The following is a 20,771-nucleotide window of genomic DNA, read 5'->3' on the forward strand; positions in this document are numbered from 1 at the left end:
GTGGCACATGCCACCCCATGCCATCCTTCTAGATCCGCCCCTGCCCTGGACCCGGTTCTTCCTGTGGAAAGGGAGTTCTTCCGCCCCAACATTACCAAGAGCTTGCTTAAGTGGGATTGGTACATGATGGGGTTGTAGGGTCTTTACCTTAAAACGTCTCGCGACAGTTGTTGATATGGGTTTGCACTATATGAATAAAACTGAATTTAATCACTTTAGCGTAAGTCGTCACCTCGTGGCGACTTCGTAAAAACAGAGGATCATTTGTCGGTTGTTTGTATCGATTAATAAATAAAACAAAGCGCACATGTGGCCGCTGGCTCCGCCTCCGCCACGTGACAATGAGCTGGCTGAGTCAGCCGGCTCGTCATGCAGCGTCAGTCTGGAGTCGCACAATTATGAAAAAGCAACCTTCCGTTGGAGCTGCACCCGAAGCGGATCTCTCCAACGTCTACCGGGCTTTCCTTCCAAGGCTAACTGAGAGTACCGCTGATAGATGGATAAAAGCCACGACAGAGCTCTTCCTGAGTCTCAACGGTGAAGAGAATGGTATGTGAAGCTCTCCGGGTGGTCAGCTGCCACCCCTGGGTTTTATGGTCTGGTTAAATTGGCGCGGAGGATCATCGTGACTGATCGAGGTTTGAGTGGCAGGTTCCCCCCAATGCATGCTGTCTCCTGCCTGGTCAGGTACCCAGCTGGGGTCGCGGTGACGTTTTGCCGTTTTTTTCTTTTCTTTAATCACTGCATGGCTGTTGAGTTGACACCTTGTAACGTGAAGGTAGTGTGCGAAGAGCGCACAGTGACACATCGTCTAGCAAAGAAAACTCCAAATCACACACGGGCGTAACGTTAGCAGGCTAAATAGCTAGCTCGCTAGCGCTATACTAAGCTAACAAGCTAGTAGAGCAGCAGCGGTAGCTGGCCGATATAAGCAACGCTGTCTTTGAGCTTTTCTTCACTTCACGATCATTTAGACCTGATAATAGCAGCTAGCACTTGTTTAAGACGTTTCCTTTAGCTGTCTCAGATGTCAGACAAGACACGCTGTCATTACCACCAACAAGTCAATGCAACCCCGAGTGGCTGCCAAGTCTGCGCAGACGTGCCAGCGTCAGGAAAAGTAAAGTGGTGCTGAAATGCTCATTTTATTAGCTCAGGTTTTGGTGAAACACCTGTACTTTTGCTCATGTTGGGCTACACCTGAACGTTTCAGGCCTGTTGCAGTCATTGTTGGGGTTTAACTCCTGGAGAGAGTCAGAGAGGAAAAAATAAATTGGAATTGGTTTAAACAACTGGGTTCGAGCCGAGCGCGTGCGCGACGACTATTAAAAAGTCGTCATCAATGGAGTGTCGATTCTAGGATTCACCATGGCAACCGTAGAGGAGAATGATGTCCTTGGTAACGTCCGCTGGACTTATATCTGTTTACGAGTATATTCAGAGAAATACGCAGTGTTTTTCGTGCGTTTAAAACCTACAGGGGCCCTCCAGAAAGTATTAGGGTCACATAAAAAATATTTGATTGTCATTCCACCTGTACAGGTAAATTGTATGTCATCTTAATGCAGACATTGAAAAAAAGACTTAAATAATCTACAACAATATACAAGATATTTCACTTTCACATTCTGTGAGCGTTGATTGCCAGATTGATTCTCTTAAAAAATGTGTTTAGTGTTTTTATGTCCTGGATTGTCTGCTAGCCTACGCTCAAACAGAAAGTGTCCAGTGTGGGATTCATCTTTCATGATGATCCTGTCGGTTTTTTTGAGGTAGTGGGAACTGTAACGATCTTCTAAGGAGGGCATCTGATGATCTGCTGAAACCCTTTCGTCTTTGCCACTGAAGCTGTCAGCACACACACACACACACACACACACACACACACACACACACACACACACACACGCAGTATGTTAATATACCCTCTTTGGAGTAGACATAGGAGGACATAAGCAGTTTTTGGGTAAAGTGGCTCTTTCTGGTGATCATCACGAAGTAAAGTATGTGTTGTTTGTTTTTCAGCTTTAACCTCAGATTTTCTGCATTATTTTCAAAATGCAAATGAAATATTTTTTAAATATTTTATCGTAATGAGACTCTAATACTCCGTTTGAGGGTTTTGGCCTTTCACCAAAGAAAAATCACCAGGACTGTGATTGAAATATATTTAATCAGCATTTTCTTAAAGTCAAGTTTAATTTACCGAACTTAAACACATCTTTATTGTTAAAAATGCCAATGATAAAAGGAAAACATTGTCTTCTGTTTGCCAGAAAAAGGATATAAAGTTGTCGCTCCTACACACCCTAAAATACTGTTAACATGTTAATATAAAAAATACAAAATTGTAATTAAGTATTTAGTGATTGGGCTGCAGTATTAATAGTAAGCCTGTTAAATTATACTTTCACACCGTCAGCAGTATTGAAAGTTCCTTCCTGGTTTTTGCTATAGCGTCAGTCTTACTTAGACCTGTATTACATTTTTTTTGAATTCCTCATATTTCTATCCAGTCATAGTTTGTTTTGTTTTGTTTTTGTAAGGAGAAAAATAATCTACACCAGGGATGGGCAATTATTTTTTCCAACGGGCCACATCAGAAACTGGAACTGTTGTACCGTGTAAGTTTACAAAGAGATAATATTGTTAAGCTGAAGTCAGTTCTGCTCAGTATTATTGGTCCGACCCTCCACAACAGTCCCGAATTCTCGTGTGGTTTCTTGGGAAAATGAATTGCCCATACATGTTTGTGATTTTCATCTTATTGCGCATTTATTAAAACATGTTATGACTTATTAAAATAATACAACTTTGTGTGACCACTTAACATGATACAGATGTTTATGATTAGTGATGTCAGATATCGGAAATTCTGTTTTGGAAATGTTAAACTTTCTTCTGTTTCAGGCCCCTGGTATATTGACAGCATCTCCACCTGTCAGTATATAAATACACAAGAGCTGCCTTAATGGTCTTGTCATCCACTCAAAGAACTCGGTGACAGTCTTATTATTTAAGTTATATGTATTTGACTAGGAATAAAACCCCACCCAGAGGTGCTAATCAGGGAGTAATCAATTGTCAATAAATTATTCTCAGCCAGTATTAGTACAGTTGGGTTAAAATAGCAACCTGGCTGATAAACATATACTTTTTTTCTTTTGTTCCTGTCTTTGATCGAAGAAAAAAAAAATATATATATATATATAAAACAAACAGCAAAATTGTTGTCATGTCAAAACTGGTCTAATGTTATGGCTAAACATTATACCATATGTTTTGTATTCAGCTTTCCATACTCAGCTTTGATTATTATGACTACGCCATTTGGGTACTTATAGTAAACCTCATGTAGTCATAGTTGCTAGTTTAAAATATACTCAAAACAGTGAGTTTAAATTTGCAGGTAGGTGATTTGACACAATGACTTTGCTGTACTCTGAGAACAGTGTAAAATTAAAGATCTATTTATCTAGATAAATTAAGTGTGAGGGGAAAACTGTAATGTTCACTTAGCTCTTAATGAGCGTCTCAAAATCCTCTCTTGATATAATGAAATGCAGATTAATTTGGCTTTGCACACATCATGTCTGACAGCTGCTGATTTGATAAAGAAGACCTTCCAGCAAGCAGGCTGAGCGTTTTACCTCTTTTTGGAATGGAAAAACATAGTTTTCTGCATTTTGTCATCAACAAAACCAAGAGTTTTCACTGAACCTGGAATGCTCTGGAATGCTCCCTGAAGACTTGCCCAAACATGTGTTTGCAAGTTGTATTTTTTCCTGTCTGTAAAACCACGACCTCCCTTTTTTCCAAGAACTTGATGGTACTTCTCGTACTTTTCCTGTGAAACAGAATGACGGTTCAGGGTGGATGTAAAGAGAAGAAGTGAAGCAGAAACAGCTGTGAATTAGCCTTGTCCATAGTTTTGTTGGTACTCAGAAGGGAACATTGACTATATCAACACAGATATGCTATGTCCTTAGATCTTACCTGTGTGAGAATGGTTTAGTTTAGGAGTCATTGAAATGGATAAAAGTGTCCACCACGATTTATAAACATTCATGTTACATCTACTTTTATTTATCTACTTTTATTAATAATAGTTTTTTTTATATCTACACTGCAGCTGTCTTTAACTTGTAAGTTTTTTTGTACAGACTGCTTCATGTCTAGTATTGCAGGAAATAATCTGGTGAATTCACTACTAGTTAGTGGTCATCTTCTTAAACCAGACTATTTTCAAATGTAAGACGAAAGCTAAAGTGAAACATTTCTCCTCCATGTTAGAAAGCACAACTTAAGGCAATGTCTCAACCTGATTCTACTGATACTTTAGGGCTTTGTGCAAAAGCAGCTTGAGATTATAGCACCCTGTAGTGTGTCTTTTACCCTTTACTTTCCTCAGTGTTGGCCTGAGCAGGTCACGCACTCCAGCTTACCTCTAGATGATGGATTCTGCTGTGCTGCTACTCTAAACAGTGTGATTGTAACTGTGAGTTTGAAACAAATGCCATTTCATCATAGACGTGAGCTCAATCTGTGATAGAGTTTTGTTATTGCTAGTTACAGACTCTTACGTAAAGTTAGGTGGTTTAACTTTAGCTTTACTTCAGTTTTGGATTAGAGCTGGAATAAATTGGTTTTGCGTCACTTTGTTATGGTCTGCAATAGACTCGACCTGTATTTGTGTTACTGCATGTGTGTTTGAGTCTGCTGACTGACTCTTGAGTTTATCTCACACTACATTTGCACCACACACACACAAGCCCATTTGAAGATGGCAGATAAAGTTTTTTCCACTGGCACAGCACTGTGCGGGGTTTTCAAACTACTACTTCTCTGTAGTATCCAGCTGACTGCTTTCGCTCATGTCACTTGTACAGCTTGTGGCTGATTTCTGACTTGTGGGTGCTCCAGAGTTCCCCGAAAGAACTGCAAGACAGTTATGTGTTTTTACTTGTACAGCACGCTCTTTATTTATTTATTGGCTTTTAATACACCATTACCTTGGCACTGTCCCTACTCTTGTTTCTGCTTAAACCGTAGTTTTCAGAGGTTCGCATAGCTGTCTGCATCAGATGTTGAGAAGGAAAGCCATCACATGCTTTAGTGAACTAGGTAATACAACTTTCTGGATGCAGCACTCAGGAGGCTAGCCTGATGCTACCCCTATATCAGCCCCATGCAGTGCAGTCTTTCAGAGCTTTGCCCCAGAGGGCATGAATGTGTGAGCTGTTGAGCTGTCACACTTTGGTCTCATGACTGTATGTACTTTTGTGTGCTGCTTTCCGGCAATCTTATCTGAAGGCTTTAATGAACCTGTTCTCTTCATTTAATAGTCTTTTATAGGCCAAGTTCTTGGAACAATAACATATGGCAAGGATTGCAAATTGATAAGACCTCTCATAGTTGAAATAAATGTCCCGTATTGTGCTTCTCTTTTAATTGAACCAATATATGATAACATATTTTCAGATAACCACATTGTAACCCTTTTGATTGGGTCAGTTGTTTTAGCAGACTGTATAGTATCTGGGGTTAAACGCGGACATTTGAGTGATTCGTCTTATAGAAAGATGTGCAAAAATAAAGTCTCTTTTTTCTGGAGGAAATTTACAGCTCTCCATTTTTATTTTACATGTAAGGATAAGCTATTTCATATGATTATCCAGACTTAAGAGTGATGCTGGCTGCAGGGTAAAAGCTGTTTCTTAGTCTGCTTGTCCATGATTTGTTGGACTTGTAGCTCTTGAAAAAAGTGATAAGTCTCTGAGAATACTGATGGTTCTTATTAGGCAGCAGAATAAATCAGACTATATACTATACTATATTATTATATTTATTTATTTAATTAAAAATTTTTTCGTCCCAGGCAAAACCACGGCCATGTAACGTAATCATCATGATATCTTTGAACCACTCTCACTGTGTAACATAAGACCACTGTTTTAGAGCCATGGCTTTTGTAATGATCCTACAGTCAAAGATGGCCTGCAACAAATTTTCATTGTCAGAAATTTAGGATGACGTCTCACCATGTGACTGCTACAACAAATGTCTTAAATAAATGAAATCCAATAAATGTTGGAAGCCTTGTTTGTATGTTATGACCTCATGACTGCGCCATTGAGATTATAAAATGGAAACCAATATTTGAGGAATTTCAGTCATATGTTGTAGCATATGATTCGGTGTGCGATGCTCTTTTACTCACACATACCGCACCTAAGGATGGAAATCAAGAACCAGTTCTCGTAGAGATCCAGGTCCCAGAACTCCAATTCCTTGGAAGCGTTACTCTGCCTGCCTATTGATCCCCCTGATTGGTTCTTGCACACTCACTATGATCAGTTGATATCAGTTCCTGTGTTGGAGGAGGAAACTAGTGGAGCAGTCTCCAGTGTGGATATGGACAGTACTCTTATTTTTATTGCACAAAAGAATGAGAGCACGATGGTAAAGTGGAGTCTGCTCCAGGACAGAAACAGCTGCATTACACGGTTAACACAACTTCAGCTCTTCGCAAACACCTGCACAGACAGCATGCTAACGCTAAGCTAGCCAAGAACTCAGAGTGATGCTAAAGCTGAGTAAGTGCTGAATGCAGCCCAGCACCGTGATAAAGTGAGACTGTTTCAGATCATTTTACAGAGTAACGTGAAAGTAATGTTCCGAGTACTATAACAAATGTCTTTCTCCTGGGTTTAATTAAGTAACGTACTGCATTACTTTTAAGAAAAATGTTCTGTGTAATAATTACTTAAGCAATGACTCTAACACTAATCACAACAAGAGGGGAAATACCTCCAACATGCACAAACATTTAACCACGCAGCATGTAATTGATTTGCACAAACTTAATATCTTTGATATGCTGCTTAGAGATGGTGGTGAATCTCAAAGTGGAGCCGATAAGGGAATCAATAAGTGATATCGATAATGGAATTGGAATTGATAAATTCATATCAATTCCTATCACTACTCACACATAACACATTGTATCCAGATTTATAGATCTGTGTTGCGCATCGTGTCTTGCGTTACATTGCTAAAATTGCAGACTGTAGTTGCCTTCAACAGCAGCACAGATGCTGCAGCTGGAGCCGGGAATAAAAGCTGACAAAGTGATGCAGGCTTATCAGCAACGCTGCTTTTAAGGTACAAGTAGAGCCGACTATAATTAAATTGATGTACTCCATAAAATCTGTGTTGCCTACGTTATCTCACGTTGTGTATGACAACTTTAATACTGCCATGTAGTGCTGGGCGATATGGAAAAAATGTTTATCACGATATGAATTATTTTATATCACGATAACGATATATATCACGATATACCACCTGACCTGTAGTCATCTGGAAAGTATGCAGTCTTTAAACAGCGAGTGGAGAGGGTGCAGTCTTTGTTTTGAGTTACTGTAAAGCATGTCGCAAATCCGGGTGCACGTAAAGCAGCACCATTTTGCGAAACCACAAGACAGTTTCTTTGCGAAAAATATCATTTTTTTATACTTTATTTTCTCTTGCATAAAGTTAAGAGTATGTATAGTGAGAAGACAACACTAATATATTTGCACAGGCTATTTAACCCTTTAAGACCTACCATAGAACCAAGTCCGCCAGAGCTTATCTTTACATTTATTTATTTTGAGTGTCTTCATAGTTTTATTTTTGAGATGCACAAATTTTTATATACTACAGGAAAATGAAAATAAATAAATGCAAATTTGCAAAAACACAGCATGTGCATCAAAATAAACTATTTACAACAGTGCAATTTGACTTCTAAGCATCCCAGAAACGATACAGAAGAGCATAAAGTCAAACATGACTTTTAAAAATACCAACATAGACTTTGAAGCTTAAAAAACTACATTTTCCGCGAAAATGACGTCACTTCCGGTTTCGGACAGGTAATGGCGGACATAAGATAGTTCGCGACTTGAACAGCTGATCGGATCGGCAAAGCCTGTTTCTGGAATATTGTGTTTTTGTTGCTGCAAGTCTGGAATATTATGTTTTTGTTGCTGGAAGTGTTTTTTATGCAATTTTTTGCAAAGCTATATGTGGAAGAAAACCGTGACCTAGGGCAAGCTAATGGAATAAGATGTAAGTACAACTCCTACAGTGTCATATGCAAAAAAAAAACATTATTGCGCTACCCACGTGGTTACAGTTCTACAGGGATTTAAAAATAGTTAGGAAAACGGAGTTGTAAAGGGTTAATGATATATTTTATGTAATAATTTGTAAAATTCGGGTTAGAAACGATATAAACGATAGAAGACAAATGGCACGATAGAAACTTTTCTATCGTCCACACGATATATATCGTCATATCGCCCAGCACTACTGCCATGGTTGTAACTGCAGGAAAAAGACTTACATGGAATCAAGTAAAGAAAAGAGGACAAGAAGCACTGTCCTCTCTTAAAACATCAAGAAGTTAATACCAGAAAGATTTCAAAATAACTAGATAAAAAAATTAAAATGAAATAAAAGCGAACTTCTTGTTCCTCTTTATTGTTTTTGATTGTAAAGGAGGTCTGTCATGCTTATTTCCAGATGCTCCTTGATTGATTTTTTTTTTTTTTTTTTTTAAATATACTGGAGTGGCTTTGCATAATTCACAGTTCAAAATAACCACAATTGAGCTTACACTGGGCACCTCAGAACCCACTGTGTTTTTACTCCTCTTCCTTTAAGCCCGCTTTCTTCTGATTGGCTGCCTGACAAGGCCATATTGGGGATGTCTGCTTTCGTTGGTGTCATACAGAGCCAAGAGGAGACGGGGGGGGACCTCTCAAAGTTGTAACTTTTTGCTGATCTGGATTATCCTGCCCTATCCTGCTCTGGCTGTATTTAATGTGAAAATCTGCCACTGTAACAATGGACAGAAAACGCATCCAAAAAATAATAATGGCGAAAAAAAATCTATAAAATTTCAGATTTTTGAAGACAGCATGGGAGGAAGAGCTTGGTTTGCTAATTGGAGATGAGGTGTGGGAGAGGAGTCTGTGTAGGATCCATTCTTGTTCTATAATTGCAAGGCATCAGTTAATTCAATTCAAAGTGCTTCACAGACTTCATTATTCAAAAACTAAATTGCACAGGATTTTTCCTTCTATTAGTCCAATATGCGACCGTTGTAAACTTGGACAAGGCTCTGTTACTCATTTATTTTGGTCAACTATTGGTTGGACATCTTTAAATGTTTTTCTGATATGTACAACTGTACATTAGAGCTGGACCCACTAACTGCATTGTTTGGATCTTCTTCTTCCCTTTTACACCTCAGCTCTGCTGCCCAAACTACAATTTTATTTGGAATGGTAATTGCTAAGAAAATTATCTTGACTCTCTGGAAGTCTGACATTGTACCTCAATTCAAAATGTGGCTGACAGAACTGACTGCTCTACTGCATATGGAGAGAATTAGGTATACATTAGAGGACAAACTTAGTACGTTTTTTAATGTGTGGCAGCCATTTTTAGATCATGTATTAAAACAAAGTTCTCTTTGATCGATAATTCAGTCTACCACCCTAGCGTTTTATTTTTGTTTCTTGCCAGTGTTGAAGTAGTATCTTTGTTGATGCAGTGTAATCTTTTGGGGTTTTTTGCCCTTGCTGTTGTGTTGTCTGTTTTGTTTTTTTTCTTTATATCAAAAATCTTAATAAACATATTAAAAAAACTAAAATTCAGATTTTTAAATGTCCTGTCCCTACAAATGTCCATTTCATATGTAGAATGACATAAATTAATAATTAGGTCTCAAGATTTTGTTGTGTACCTTACGAATTAATCACTTCAGAGATCAGTAGTCAGACAAAAAAAAAAAACCTCCATGAGAAGGACTAAGCTCACTGTACCGTGGAGGATGCCCTAGATTTGATGAGTCACAGATCTGTGGCACAGTAGTAATTCTTGTTAAGGGAAGAAAAAAAAAATCACATCTCTGGGTTAAGTCTCTAAAATGTGAAGCTCTAAAATAAATGTACATTTTTTTTTTCATTGGCTTAAAACCTGAACCATATTTATGTCTATTACAAATGGTGGGAAAGCTCTTGAAGTCATATTTCTATCAGTACATTTGGTAACAGCTTCTTAAATCAAACATGGAAGAAAATAAAATGGCAATAATTAATCTAGGTCTTTCTGTTTGTTCTGAGAACAGCTCTTATATTTGCACTGAAGTGCTGACCTCGTTGCTTCCACTCTTTCTAATGGGTAATAGAATTGCCAAGCCAGATGTTATCTCACCCTGTATTGCGTCACTCAGGTCCAGAGGAATGATGGGTTGACCAGCCAGCCTTGTAACATTGTTGGGGAAAAAGGAGCAGGGGAGAGGAAGAGCTCAGCTGGCAAGGTTTCTGGCTGAGGGGTGACAGACGGAAGATAAAGTGACAGTACACAATCAAATTTGTGTCTCTCCGAATTAACATATTAATTCCCCCAGTTGCACATAGCTGCCCATAAACAAAACTCACAGCATCTAACACTGCTGAGCTGAACAGGATAGAAAGGTGCTGGGTCAAATTTTCTACGTGATCGGAGTTGTCATAAAAACCCGGGGCTCAGAAAGAAGCCAGAGAGGAAGAGGGAGGGAGCGAGGAAGTGGGAGAGTAAGAGTTGGTGTGTGTTTTTTGGCAGCGTCTGTTAAGCTCAAGTCTTTTGTTGCCTGACATTTTCAGGTACCATGGTTACAGGTTAGCAGTCTTGCTTTTATCTGCCTTATTAACCCTTTGTTAGATTGAGTTGGATCAAAAAGACAACGGTTTCAGTGCATTCCTCAACAGCACAGAAAGAGACCTCTGTTTATTCCTTAGGCGTGTCTCACATTTGTCACTAGTTCAGCAGATAGCGAGACTGAATTAGATGTCGAACACTGATTAGATGAGCTATTCTGTTAACCAGTGGGCAGTAAAGAGCAAAGGACCTGCTGTGCAGGTAGAAGGTGAAGATGAAATCACGCAGCAAAGTTCGTGAAATGTAAACCATAATCTTTCTACCATGTGGAAAAGTTTCAGTAAATATGGGGAATTGTGGTGCCATGCAATAAATATGGCTTTAATTTAAATGATTACAATTATAGTAAATGCCGTTATTAAAATAAGATAATCCAGATATACTGATTATTAGATGGCATTCTGTTTTGCATTGCATCCTCAATTTTGTTCACTCAAAACTAGGCTGGGACATGTTCAAGGCTCACTAATGTTGCGTGTTGCATGTGCCAACTCTGATGTCATCAAAGCTCTGAAGCCATTTATTCTAGTGGATGTGCAGTTTTCTCTCAACCGATGGGTGTGGAAACTCCCATCAGTACTGGTATAGGAGTAGAAGTCATTAATACATGAAGCAGAGTTATCGTGAAGGTCTTTACAAAATTATTTCTGCATTGATTTTTTTTTTTTTTTTTTTTTAATAAATGTGTTTGGAGGGGATTAGGCCAATGATAGTAGGAAAAAAAATTTGAAAAAAGTATTGACATCAGCTACATTAAAACCAGAGACATTAAAAAGACACGTGTTACTGAATAAACATTTATAGGCGAAAGCCAATCAACACATGAGCTGGTCTTGTTTTTGTGCAGTTGGTGTTTGACAGTTTCAGCTATGAAGCGGCAGTCATATCGACTCCTTATTGTAGTAAAGATGCGGAGAACTGTGCTTATCTTTTTTTCTTGGCTTACTGTAACTGTAAAGATATTGCAACCGCCAGTATATGGTTGTGTGTCCTCTTATGATGCGTTATTGCTGCATTGCTGGCAGATATTAGACAATAGTCACTACTTTTGGTGGTGCTCATCTCTTGAGGAAAAACTGAAAGCTGACCATCTTGTGATGAAGAACAAATGACTCAAAGGGGGTAAAGTGTGTTTTAACTGTATATGAATACATAGACAGGCAAAGCTTCCGGGTCTAAAAAATGAAGCCAGTGCAGAAGCGTCTTAAACCTGCATTCTTGTAAATGCCAGCAGGGGGTGACTCCTGTAGCAGCATGAATATTGTAAAGAAGTCTGAGGAAAAGACAGTGTTATCTTTCTTCCATTCCCTCAATAAACACTTACCTGATAATTGTATGGTGTGAGTCACTAGTTTCATTTTACAAATTGTGTTACCAGTTAGAGCTAAAAAGGACAACAAAGCAGAGTTCACCTTGGAGCAGGTCTGCTTCGTTACTGCCGAATTGCTACTGCGAGCATCCAGTATCAAAACATAAAGATGGCGGCAGGAGGAGGACTGCGGGAGTTAATTATACCCAATGGGTGGCATGATAGTCCTTCCATCATTTAAATACAGTCTTTTGAAAAATTGGTGGACAGTGGGGGAGGGATGCAAAGCCTTTGCAGTAAATAACTACATAATTCATGCTTCTTTGCTGGGGTGTTTTTATGTTGTGCTGTGTTTTCCTGCTTTCTTGTAGACCAGTGCCATTATTATCATGGCCAGCATGTTGTGATAGCCAACATATTCTTCCTTTTTAAAATGACAAATCTGAAGTGTTATAACGTGGAAAGACTGCTTCAAGCACTAACAATACTATTCTTCTAATTGGCTCACCAAATATCAAACCTACTATTTAACGTCATTGGATACAGTGGTTTAGACTCCCATGACTGCCTGTAATTGCATGCTCTAAACCAGTGCTAAACATGGTTTTTCCTGGCTCAGCATGGGCCTTTGGGTGGCGACTATGCAAGTAAGCAAGATTTGTACATGTAGTTTGGCAAAGAGTCAGAATTACTTTAATTAAAAGAAGTCCAAGAATTTGTGGTTACCTTCTGTGTTTGATGTGATGACTAATGCTGCTCTTGTGTGTCTGTGTGTTAAATATAAAGATGGAGCCTAGAGCCAGGTAGCTTAGCAAAAAAGACTGAAAACAGATCAGGGGGTCAGCTCTGTCACGAGCTTTTATGCCTCAATAGATGTTATAATGTGTATTTATCTATTTTCTAAAATCTTTTAACTGTTTGGGTCATACTTTAAGAACTGCGGGTCTAAATTTGGGGATTATTCCAACCATTAAGTGGCACCCACTTTTTATTTACCATCTTTAATAAGTGGTTTTGATAATTGTGGGTTGATCTACACTCTGTGGTTAGCAAAGGCTTCATGAAGACATTTGACTAAAACCTGTATCCATACTAACAATGAAGGTAATAATCCCACTACCGAGATAATAAACCACATGGTGCGTTTGAAAAGTCAGAGAAGTCACACCAACTCTGACTTGGTAATCCAAGGTGTGTGTGTGTGTGTGTGTGTGTGTGTGTGTAGAGTTGTAAAACTGTAGAACTTGTAATCTCGATTGCCTTTGTTGTGCAATTATTAAAAATAAAGCCACACGGGAAAAAAACCAACCGGCTCTGTCTGAGCATGCTGCCAGGGGTAGGGCAGGATGACAGAAAAGGGCTATGGAAAAAAAAATCTTATCGTGTTTTTTTTCTTATCAGTCAATATAATTATCTATCATGACAGAAATCAAATATGTTACTTCCTTTAAGGTTAAAGGGTTCTTTTTACTCTTCACATGTGAAGATATAAGTTTAATTTTCTTAATCATATACAGTTAAATATTTATTTTCTGTTGAACATGAGAAATGTACTGTAAAACTGTACAACTATATTTTAACATAGGTGTTTATACATAATAAACTAAAATCTTAATTCTGAATAGGAAGAAGGTTCAATTGTTACACAAGAACACAAACTGGAAAACTAAATTGAATGGCAATTTCAAAGAAATCTGAAAAAAAATCTCTCTCTCTCACTCACACACACACACACACACACACACACTACTACTACTACTACTACTACTATTATTATTATCATTATTATTATTGATAATGGTGGTTGAGTAACTATCTTGCTCGGGAGCAAAACATCACCTGTTTTCCCCACTACTGTTACTACTGAGCACAAGAGCCGATCTTGTGGAGGAATTGGTGGACAGTTTCTGACTTTTGCACACTTTGGATTTTACCAGCACTTTCTTGTCTTTTTGTGCCTTGTAACTCAAAGTAATGTTCATATCGCCACTGTCAAAAGCTGTAGACCATTCTATCATTTTCTTCTCCCTGCGCAGGAGTTAGAGTGAAAGGAGAAAAGCCATATTGGGTGACCTTTTTTCCCTTCTGCAGATAATTGAAGAGTGTTGCACAAGTAGTGACACAGTAGTTTGATTTTTAACTGTAATGTGATAAATTTAGTAAACGAATATTACTGAATTACAGAAAATGGTATTGTGATAATGGTAACATGTTTCTTTGTAACTAAGTACTGCTTGAGTGGTTGTCCCATACAGTCGTGAAAAAGTACACAGTCTTTCTGTTCAAAGATTTTATGTACCAGCACATAATAATAGGTTTTAAAATGATTTAAATAAATCAGATGAACAACAGTGCATGATGTATTATACCACATCATTAGTCGACACAAAGGAAGCCAAAATGAAAAAGTAGTTTAAAAAACAAAACAAAAACAGAAAACCCTAACTCAAGCAGTTAGTTGAAGTAAGCCTTTGCTTTAAGACTTTATCATTCTTTATCACTCTTACATCATTGTGGAGAAATTCGGGCCACTCTTCTTTTCAATATTGTTTGTTCATTGAGGTTTTTGTACAACTCTCTTAATATCCCTGCCACAGTATTTCAATTAGGTTGAGGTCTGTACTTTGACTGGACCATCACAACAACTTTATTATTTTCTCTTTAAGCCATTCTGCTGTAGATTTGCTAGAGTGCTATGATCATCGTCCTGTGGCATGTCCCAATTTGGGCCAAGCTTTAGCTGTTAGACGGATGGTGTCATATTTGACTCGAGACCATTTTGTTATACGGTCAATGACTGCAAGTTACCCAGGTGCACCTTGTAGTGGTTGTAAAACAATCAAATTATAACCCCTCCACCACCATGCTTGACAGTTGGCATGAGGCGTTTATGCTGATACCTTGTTTAGTTTTTGCCAAATGTGCTGTCGTGCAGTACAGCCAAACATGTCTACTTTGGTCTTGTCCAGCGGACAGTTACGGGAGTCTTGTGGTTTGTTCACATGCAGTTTTGCAAACCTAAGCTGTGTTGCCATGTTCTTTTGAGAGAGGTTTCTACTGGCATCCCTGCCAAACAGTCTATAACTTGTTCAGTCTTTTTCTAATTATACTGCCACGACATTTAACATTTGTCATGCTAACCGAGGCCTGTAGAGTCTGAGATGTTGTTCTTGTTTTGTTTTTGTTTTTTTTGTGCTGTTTCTCTGAACATTGTCTCATTCTGGGTGAATTTCAGCTGCTGGGAATATTAACAGCTGTCATGATTTTTTTTTTCCACTAGAATGATGGACTTGATATTGTTTGGAAATTGCCTTATAATCCTTCACAGATTGATAGACAGTAATAACGGATTTTTTTAAAGATCATTGCTGATGTCTTTCCACCTTGGCATTGTGTTAAGACACACCTGAATGCTCCATCCCAGCAAACTGCTAGGACTAAGTTTTTAAAAATATGTTCTGATATGTTATAAAAACGGCTGAATATGATAAATAGCATTTGTGTAAACATAAATCTTTTTGTAAAGGTAATGTTACTTTATATTTTATTGACACAGAAGTGGAAATTGAACAATAATTGTTGCACATCTTTGGACCCCCTTGTACCTGCATAATTTTCAGGATCTTCGTTAAGTTGGTGTATTAATCCATGTTGGGACCTTTTTGCTTAAACTTAGTTGCCTTTATTTAATCCTGGCATTTTTTTATGCTGTTCTCCTGTAAATGAGTATCAAAGTAAGGGAGGCTTCTTAAAGACTAATTGTAGTGCCTGAGTTGTTGGGAGAGGTTTTGTGTGTACTGCATGAATCACAGTTGGTGGTGTGTTGTCAGTAGCCAACTAGGTATATATCACTGAGGTCTCTGCCCATCCACTAATCCTCTCCCACACCCCCGCCTCCCTCACTTCTTTCTCCCCAGCCTAAGTATAATATCTAGTTTGTCTCAGACACATTCATCTGCCCCCTGAGTGGCTTCTTACAGATTAACTGTGGATGGAGTTTGGAGGCTGCAACCTCTCACTGATCACTCAACGTTTAACTCTAGCTGGGTCTGTATGGTAACTGTGCAGCTGTAGACTTTGAGACCTGTATGGAAATTGCGTGCAGATCTAACAGCACAGTGATATGCTGCTGATGACCCAGTACTCGGGAGAGGCTGTGGGTGTTGTGGTTTGTCCAGGAGATGCGTGAAGGAGTCCTGGTATGTTTCTGTACAAAGCCCTTAAACACAGAGATGAAGAGGAGGACATCCAGGTACAAACTTGGTTGCTTATTGTCACTGGTCAAGCTGTGGGATGACATGCTTATTGACATGTTTTTGATATTTTCTGGAGGCAGATTTAAATCCTGTTGTGATGGATGTAACTTCGGATCCTGAATTTAAGATGCTACTGTTTAGTTTATATCAAACAACATGCTGATATTGAGGAACGCTTAACGTGACCTCCGGCAGAAAATTTTGCTCTACTACTTTTGTCAGACTTTAAAGAATTGTTGAAATGTTTTGGAGAAGGTGTTTGCAGGTTCCCCTCTTTGTGCTGAAGAGATTAATGGTGCTAAGCGCCCTTGGGTTCCTCTAGGCTGCTCTGGAGGGGAACAATAAGGCACGAGGCATTAAATGAAAATTCCTTCACCATAAACCTTTGTTATGAGAAAAATGCTGTTGTAGAATTAGACGGCTGTTTATACTGTTTCAGTAGATGCCTTTAACTGGTGTTCCTCGTGAGCTCTATTTGTCATGATTTTATATGACTGTTTCATTTTTTTCTTCTGTGTTAAACCTTCTAATCCCCTTAAATTGTTATAGACTAAATCCTGTATTAAGGGGTGCAACATCCCTTTTAGCCTTTTAAGATGTCTTGAAGTTTATTATTTAACATTGTTATAAATAACTTAAATCATACTTGGCTTTTATTCTCATTTAATTTTTCTTTACGTATCTTTTATGTATACTTTGCTTGAATTGCATTTGAGTCCGTTAAACACAAACATGAGAGACCTCAGCTGCCGCTGCTCACAACTGTTTCTTTTTGTTCACAGTCCCAGAAATCCTGGATAGAAAGCACTTTCACCAAGAGGGAATGTGTGTACATACTTCCAGTGTCAAAGGACCCCCACAGGTATGTGCTTAGACCTACTGTAGTGAGTCTGCTGGTGATAGCCATGGAAACGGCGTAATTGCATGGTGTGAGTTAAAGAAGGCCCAAACCATAACGACTACTCTCCAGAGGCAAATTGAGTCTGTTTTAATGTTTATGTCTGTCACTAAAATTACAGATTTAAGTGAGGGGTTAAGCAAGTGATGAACCTGTGGATCGTGACTTCTTTCAATCTTAGGGATGGGATTGCCCCCCCCAAAAAAAGCCATATTAGCAATGCATCAGTCCAATTTGTCTAGTTCTGATATGATGTTTATACCTCAGCTTCAGGTATCTGCCTTATACCAGTGTTAAAGTAATAAAATGTCATCCTCACAGTGAGAATTGGACTAGTAATCTTTTATGTGGAAAACATCAGGATTGGCCTGAACATTAAAAAAAAAAAAAAAAAAGAATATATATAAAAAAAATTCACCTAGGAGCATAAATGTGTGCTAACGAGTGCTAAAATGAGTATTTGTTTTGTTTCCAATAATTCTTTTTGATGTTCTGATAAACTACTTATTCAGTCTCCCAACAGCAGTTTTTTTTTCTGAGATTAAAATTAAAATCCCATTTTAATCCTCATTTTTTTCACTGTGTGGATATTTTTTATTTTAAGGAATAGCCAGTTTCTGAAGAACTGATTTTGGTCTTTTGTCAGTTGACACAGTATTTTTCTGCAGACTTACTGGAATCTTACAGTGCAGTGTTGAAATTATATGCAGCCTTCTTCTTGGCTTTGCGTGTCATGAAGGCCACTTATCCACTGTGTGCTGTGTGCATGAGAAACATCAAACAGCTCTGTTAAAGGGGCAGTAGTTGCTATAAATACTCATCCATTTGCAGAGAAACAGGCAAGGAAAAGGTGATTTTTTTTTTTTTTTTTTAAAGTTCCCACCAGCAGCTTATATTTATGGTTAAACAGTCCTTGGATGTCTTCCTTTCTTCTTGTAAACTCACAATAATGGTGGGTGACTTGTTTTCCTGTGTTTTCTTTTACATCAATTATTTGCGAACTGGTTATTCTCTGTTAACTGCTGTACGTGCGGCTTCTGCTAAATGATTCAGAGGTGTTAGTGAACACAGGCTCATTTAACATTAGGTCAAAGTGTGGCATGTGACTGTGATCAAAGTGAGTCCCTTTGGAAGGTTTCATAACTGTCTCTTGGTTAAAGGCCAACTTAACCGGGCTGTCTGCCCAGGAGACAGTTAACCTTCCTTAATGTCCTTAAAGAACTTTCTCTGCTGAGAACTTCCTTCACACTTGGCGAAATCAAACTTCACATTAGTCTTGTTTTAGAACGGTCGTGTATGGTCGGAAATGCTCTTCACATTTATCTATTCTGTTTTTATTTATACTCACACTGACTGAGTTGTTGTGGCATTCCTTTCAGATGCCTTCCAGGATGCCAGATTTGCCAGCAGCTGGTCAGGTGAGTATTTGTTTGCTTGTTGTTCGACTCATTCTCTGTTATCTGACAGGGTTAGCCTGGCAGAATCCATGCCTAACCAGCTGCTTTACATCAGAAAAACCCCAGAGGTAAATTCTTTGCAATTCCTTTGAAATTCCACTAAACAACAACCTTTACCAGGAAACAATTAAATTCCAGGCTTTATGTGTTAGGATGCATATTCTCCCCTAAGGCTAGTAGAGGAAGACAGAAAACAAAGCTCAGACTCAATAATGATAAACAATTAGGCTTTTTTGTTTTTTGAAAAATCTGTCATCATTGATGTATAGATAAATGATTTAGGCTGTAGATGGTTCATATCTTCGACACACTTTTACCAAGTGTGTCCAGTATTTCAATTGTGTATATGTTTTAGTAGCTTGCTGCCTCAGAGTTTGAAGTATCACAATCACAATACTGTTGCAGTTACACACCCAGGCAGAAGCCTTAAGGGAGACCGGTCTCAACATCTGGCTGACACGAGACGGAGATAGACAAAGGATGGAAATGGAGAAAGAAGTAAAGAAGCTGTGAATTAGATCATCTTTGTCCCTGCCAGAGAATCCTGTCTGGCAATGTTAGGCACACATCTTGTGGAGAATATTAAAATGTTTCTAGAAGCCAAGCCATGCCACTCTGCAGCTCTCCAGGCAGTTATTTTGAACTCCCTGTCTAAACAAATGGGCAACTGCGTTCCAAAATAAACTCAGCATCTGCTTATCTCACAAAGTACTGAACACTGCAGTGCGAACTGATGTTATAGATACAATAAGTCATGGAAATGCAAAAAACAAACAAACGTATACCCACAATAATGAGTAGATGATCCTGGCGTTACACAGCTGAAACTGTCAGGATCTGTGTGCATATGTCAGCACAATAAAATTAGCTGATGTCTTTTTTTTTTTTTTTTTTTTTTTTTTTTTGTGTAGTGGAATGGTCATAATTTCCGATAACTCAAATAGTTAAGTTATAAGAATAATATGTATATGTACCTTTCATAGACAGTGATTGATTTTTTTTTTTTTTTTTTGTCTCGTGGGTCAATAATACTGCGATTTAAGAGCTGAAGCATAAGAAATTCTCCTGCGGAAAAGGACATGTGAGAGCCATTTAAGTTTATCCTAACATTAGTCCATCAGTTAATAATTTCAGGGTTCGTCTAGATGGTGTTTTAGTGAGAAGGGTGTAATATTTTGAAACGGGTGTGACCAAAATCTAACCCAAGCTTATTTTCAGTGTCACTTTAAACGAGTTACCTTGACAGCGGACTGATTTGTTCACTGTGGCCATTGTACTTGTATGACAGAATGAGGAGATGTTCATAAGCAATGCTGTACTCCACCCACATGTTTCCCAGATAGATTAAGCTTAGTGCCCCAAAGCAAGTGCCAGTTATTACACCTTTGACCATGAACTGGAAGTTCAAGTCTTGATAGTAATGAATAAATAATGAATGATAGTAACAATAACTTTGTGTTAGCTGGGCATGACTTTGACTTGTCTTGTTACTTATAGAGCTGCTTTGTGAGAATGAAATACAACTAATTAATTTTAATTAATTAATTACAATTCATTAATTGTAATTATTTAATCAATTTAATACCCTGCTAAGTAAGTTTGCTCACTTACAAAGAAATGAACAGTCCCTATTTTTTGGTAGTTTCATTTTAATGGAGAAAGACAGAATATCAACCCAAGTTGACTGATTTTGCTGGAGCTAGAATTATAACACAGTAATTATAATTAAGATTTCAGCTGTAAAAAGAATGGTGTACATCAGTATCATGAAGTTGTTATTACCAAGTATAAAGAATTACATGTGTAAGGGTATGGCTTTGAAAAACAAAACCAGATTCTCATCCAGGTAGCAACCTTTCGGCAATGGGGCCAAGATGTTGTACCCTCTTTAAGTAGCAGCTTAAAGAGCCGTTATGGGAACAACTGGATTTCAGTGATTGTGTTTTATTTTGTATATATTTTTAAGATTATGTAATGATATTGAGTACATTTGCACTATACCCCCATATAAGCAATATCCCATATTGCTGCAAAAGAGGAAATACAGGTACCTACTTCTCTTTTTATGTCACAGGTAGACAGAGCCAGACTTAGTA

The 20,771-nt window shown here is 38.2% G+C and overlaps 1 protein-coding gene across 5 annotated transcripts in view; it reads left to right on the forward strand.

Annotated features, from left to right (window-relative positions):
• The first annotated feature begins 236 nt into the window (after positions 1-236).
• The window catches only part of trpm7 (transient receptor potential cation channel, subfamily M, member 7), a 107,095-nt gene continuing 86,560 nt past the window's right edge, over positions 237-20,771 (forward strand). The window contains exons 1-3 of one of the 5 annotated variants that reach the window (XM_039612309.1): positions 237-549; positions 17,103-17,182; positions 18,598-18,636. In XM_039612309.1, the coding sequence (XP_039468243.1) occupies positions 547-549; positions 17,103-17,182; positions 18,598-18,636 (122 nt within the window). In that variant the 5' untranslated portion in view covers positions 237-546. Of the gene's footprint in view, positions 550-16,172; positions 16,317-17,102; positions 17,183-18,597; positions 18,637-20,771 lie in introns of those variants that run through there. The other 4 variants (XM_039612320.1, XR_005613096.1, XM_039612312.1 and 1 more) reach the window with 4 other exon arrangements.

This window comes from Oreochromis aureus, linkage group 1 (assembly GCF_013358895.1).
Source record: "Oreochromis aureus strain Israel breed Guangdong linkage group 1, ZZ_aureus, whole genome shotgun sequence".
Classification (NCBI taxonomy): Eukaryota; Metazoa; Chordata; class Actinopteri; order Cichliformes; family Cichlidae; genus Oreochromis; species Oreochromis aureus.